This window comes from Microtus ochrogaster, chromosome 6 (assembly GCF_000317375.1).
Source record: "Microtus ochrogaster isolate Prairie Vole_2 chromosome 6, MicOch1.0, whole genome shotgun sequence".
Lineage (NCBI taxonomy): Eukaryota > Metazoa > Chordata > Mammalia > Rodentia > Cricetidae > Microtus > Microtus ochrogaster.
Window position 1 is genome coordinate 81,080,337 of NC_022013.1, and position 4,753 is coordinate 81,085,089.

Below are 4,753 nucleotides of genomic sequence, written 5' to 3' on the forward strand. Positions count from 1 at the left end.
TGTAGACCAGGCTGGTCTCGAACTCACAGAGATCCGCCTGCCTCTGCCTCCCGAGTGCTGGGATTAAAGGCGTGTGCCACCACCGCCCGGCTTCCAAGAGTCAATTTTCAATCCAGTCAGAGAAGCATGCTCCTTACTCCAGAGTGCGGTCTATTAGTTAGCATTAAGCTTTGGTTAATATTTGCCACTCCTAATAAATATTAGCAAATATCTATAGATCATCTCTATCTGTCACTAGGGATCTATCAGCATAATAAAGTGTCTGCTTATATTCATACACATGTATGTGTGAACAACCAGTGGAAGAGAATCACAAAAACAAGGCTGGTTTATGACTGCCTCCCAGCATATCCATCCTTAGACCAGCAGAGCCTGGAATATTGAAGGGAAATATTGCTGAGTGGATGCCTCTAAGGAGGGATACAGAAATACATATAGACTACATGTACAGGATGATGTATGTGTACCAGGCTTTTTCTTTTGGACCACCAACCAGCTCCCAAATCAGGACATGGAAACTTATTAGTTTTGAATGTTCAGCCAAGCTTAGGTTCCGTGTCTGGCTATCTTTTTTTTTTTTTTTAACTCAACCTGTTCCTCCTCATCTACCTTTAGCCTCAGGGCTTTTTACTTTCTTTTTGCATATCTTACTTTCACTGCTTGTGCCTTCTGGCTGGCGGCTGCCTGGCTTTTTTCCCTGGGTGTATCCCTCCTTTGCTCCTCTTAGTATCCTGGTTCTCCTATTTATTCTCTCTCCCTGCCAGACCTGCCTATCCTTTCTCTGCCTAGCTATTGGCCATTCAGCTCTTTATTTGACCAATCAGGTGTCTTAGCAGCCAAAGTGAACCAAAAGCAACACAGCTCTTCATTATTAAACACATCCTTACATTGTTAAACAAATGCAGCATAAACAAATGTAACACATCTTTACACAGTTAAAGTAATATTCCTCAACATAAACAAATGTAACATGTCTTTACATATTTAAAATAATATTTTGCAAGAGTATATATCAGGGACACATTCACAGAGGGTTGAAAAACAAAAGGAAACATTGTTATTTGTGTAAAATTTTATACAGTAAGCATATTTATTCCATGTAATGAAACACCACCAAAAAGTGATGGGAGAAACCTTAAGTTTCGGTTCATGAGTTGAGGTGAAAACCAGAGTGTTACTTATACTTTTAGTCTTTAGACTGATGTTTCAATTTTTTTCTACTATGACCTTGTCTTCAAAGGAAGATGAACAATGACTCAAAACCATTTGGTAATACCATCAGACACTGTCTACATTGGCTAGGATAACTCCAAGTCTGGAGGAGGGGTGTGAGGAATATGATCAAATATGTTCTATGTGAAAAAAATCTAATAAAAAATGTAAAGCCAAAAACAGCCACTTGTAACCTAAGCCCACCCTGCCTCAGGCAACAAGGAAATGACTTAAGATAAAACAAGCCAGGTGTGACTTTCCCTCCCCTCTAAACCTAGAGAGTTGCTCACCCTCTGCACAAGCTGTGAGACCTGCCTTTCCTATGGTCGAAGACTAGGCCTACCCTAAACCCCGAAAACAGTGCAAACTGCTACTGCCACAGCCAGGCTCTGAATGAACATCTATTCCTCTCTCCACTCAGGCTGCCTACCCTTTAAGTGCTTCCTACTAAGCTAGTCTGCACTTTGGGGATGAGGACTGCATGGTCTCCACACCACACATTTGCATAACCCTAGGAGAACTCTACCAGGTCCTCCACGCCAACCTTGCTCAACCCAACCTTGGATGAGCTCCTTGCTATGAGCTCCTTCTACAGACAAGGTACCAGCACTCCCGAGACACAGACTCCTGGATCCTACCAGATAAAGTAGACAGCAGGAACAAAAGGGCCTCTGTGCAGAGGCCCAGGAAGCACCACCAGAAAGTGGAGGTCTTCCTCCTGCGGCGGGGAGGCTTTGCGTCCGGCGCGAGAGGTTCCGCCGTCATGTTACCAGAATGAAGGGAAAACTGAGCGCCAGGCCTCCAGGGAGCTGCTTTTGAGCTAAGTGAACAGACGCAACAATCCTGAAACTAAAGTGAGCCAGGCGACACAAGTGGGCGTGGCCAGGCCACTCCCGGAGGGCCAGTGACTCAAGGTGATGCTGACTAGGCCAATCGGTTGGCAGTGAGGCGGGGCCTCAATTCAAGGGATTGGAATAACGGGGCTGCGCTCTCGCCCAGGAATATCCGGCCTGTCAACTGCTAACCTTTATCTGCTGTGCTCATTCTCTGACACCTTTAACTCAACCCGTAGGAAGTTGCACTGCTCCCAAGTTCTCTTCCGCTTTGCTGCACTCCTCAGCTTGGGTGGTACTCTTCCACAGGCTGTGGAGCTCCTCCCCAGTCAGGGTTGTGCTCCTCTATGGGTTGTCCCCCAACAGATGTTGCTCATTGTTCCCCAACCGCTTTACAGTTGCTCTAGAATCTGCTTACCATCAGGAGCTGACCCTGGCTCAAATAAACAAGCGCAACACTCTACTCAGAAAGGGTGGAAAGACTAGTTGGCCCTGTGATCATTGCTCGAAACTCGAGCTCGAAGAATAAAGCATAGGGCCCGCAGAGACCTGGAGCACAGCTGTGGGTCATCATACAGCCAGCACCCCTGGTGCTCATCTTATCCAGGATGCCTCAGACTGGTCTCCCTGTTCGTTGTTGCATTTGGCATTAGTCACATCGGATTAGGGAAAATACCTATATTTTCTTCATTTGAATTATACAATACAATCCTCAAATCTCAAATGTTTGCCCAATGAGTTCCCAGCCCCTAAAGTCATGACCCACCCCGTTGCTTTAAAATATTGTACAGAACACTTTCCTGAAGGCAGCGAGCATTGCAAGTCCACTCTTGAAGTGAAGCTATTCTCTATCTCAGCCCTGCTTTGAAATGTTTTCAGGGACAGTGTTGACTGTGAACGTTCCAGGATCCTGACAGCTGCCTGAAGTCTACAGTCAAACCTTTGGATGAAGGAGAGGATTAAAAATAAAAGTGGTTTCTCCAATTAATGGAAAATATCTCGTTTAGCTGTCAAAGAGAAGGGACACAGGCTTGTGGATCAGAATAGGACTCAATTTCTTAAACAATAGAGTGGAATGTCATTTATTAAGTGACATAGAAATCAGCTGTTAGGTGCTTTGTGTGTGCATCAGGAATTATCATGTTTACCTTATGTTTTTCAGAGAGTAGAGTACAGTAGTGCAGGATCTAACTTCCTCCCTTAAAAGTTCAGAAAACAAACAAAACAAATACAGAAACAAGAACTGTTCTTAGAAGGACACTTATTTTGTCCATTTTTGTCTTTGTATCTTTTTTTCTGTGCCTTGGGTGTGTGTAGTACAGTGTGTTGTGTATGTACTAGTATGGGTGCATTCACCTGTCCATGTAAGTATGTGTATGTGCATGTGGTTGTGGAGACCAGTGGTCAACATCTTGTACCTTCCTCAGTCACTCTGTTTTAGCTAGGGTTTTATTGCTGTGAAGAGACTTTATCACTATGACAACTCTTATAAAGAAAAACATTCAATTGGGGCTGGTTTACAATTCAGAGGTTTAATCCATTATTGTCATGGTGCAACATTGTGACACTCAGGCAGACATGGTGCTGGAGAAGGAGCTGAGAGTTCTAATATCTGGATCCCCAGGCAGCAGGAAGAGACTGTGAACCATTAGGCCTGGCTTGAGCTTCTGAGACCTCAAAACCCAGCCCCCAATGACTCATTTCCTCCAACAAAGCTATAACCACTCCGTCAATGTCATTTCTCCCAACAGTGCCACTCCCTATAGATCTATAGGGGTCATTTGTATTCAAACCACCACATTCTCCAACTTATTTTGTGAGACAGAGTTACTGAATCTAAAATTCATTGAGCCAAGTAAATTCTAGGAATCTTTCTGTTTCTTGTCTCTCCACTTCTTGGCCTTATAGGCACTTTGGAGCTTTTTATGTAGTAGATTCCAGGGATCTAAATTCAAGTCCTCATGCTTCTGCAGTGGGACTTAAAAGGTAAATATATTAAATTGCAAACTTCCACGAATTAATATATAATATCCCTTTGTGCTACAAGATGCATTTTTGTGGTAGTGGTGGTGGTGGTGGAAGTGTGGGGGACGTGGAGTCACTGGCCTTTGCATAGGTCTTTCCCTATCTTTCTTGTCTAGCTATTCCTTATGGTGTTTGTTTTAGACAAAATATACCATGATCAAAAAGTTGGGGAAGGAAGGTTTATTTGTCTTACACTTCCACATCACAGTTCACCGTCAGATGAGAGGGCAGGAACTCAAGCAGGCAGGATCCTGGAGGCAGTGGTTGATGCAGAGGCCACAGAGAAACAGTGCTTATTGACTCGTTCTCATGGCTTGCTCAGCCTGCTTTTTATACACCCAGAGGTGGCCCCAGAGACAAGGGGCTGCACTCCCACATCAACCACTAATTAAGAAAATGATCTATAGGCCTGCCCACAGTCCAATCTTATTGAGGTATTTTCTTAATTGAGGCTCCCTCCTCTCCAGTGAGTCTATCTTGTATCAAACTGACATAAAACTAGCCAGCACAGTGTCAAACCGATTGTATAACACATCCTTAAACTAGCTATTAAAACTAGAAACTAGCAATAATTATGTGCAAACCTTTTGTTCAATATCTAGGAATCTGACATTTTCTTGAGACCATGAGCATAGCTCAAAATATCACACACACACATATACACACTAAAGATATGTGGTCAC

At 43.7% G+C, this 4,753-nt stretch overlaps 1 protein-coding gene across 1 annotated transcript in view; it reads right to left on the reverse strand.

The window, feature by feature from the left end:
- The window catches only part of Cd46 (CD46 molecule), a 30,527-nt gene extending 27,881 nt beyond the window's left edge, over positions 1-2,646 (reverse strand). The window contains exon 1 of the mRNA XM_005348916.3: positions 1,851-2,646. Within this exon, the coding sequence (XP_005348973.1) occupies positions 1,851-1,977 (127 nt within the window). The 5' untranslated portion in view covers positions 1,978-2,646. The remainder of the gene's footprint in view (positions 1-1,850) is intronic.
- Between the last annotated feature and the right edge of the window lie 2,107 nt (positions 2,647-4,753).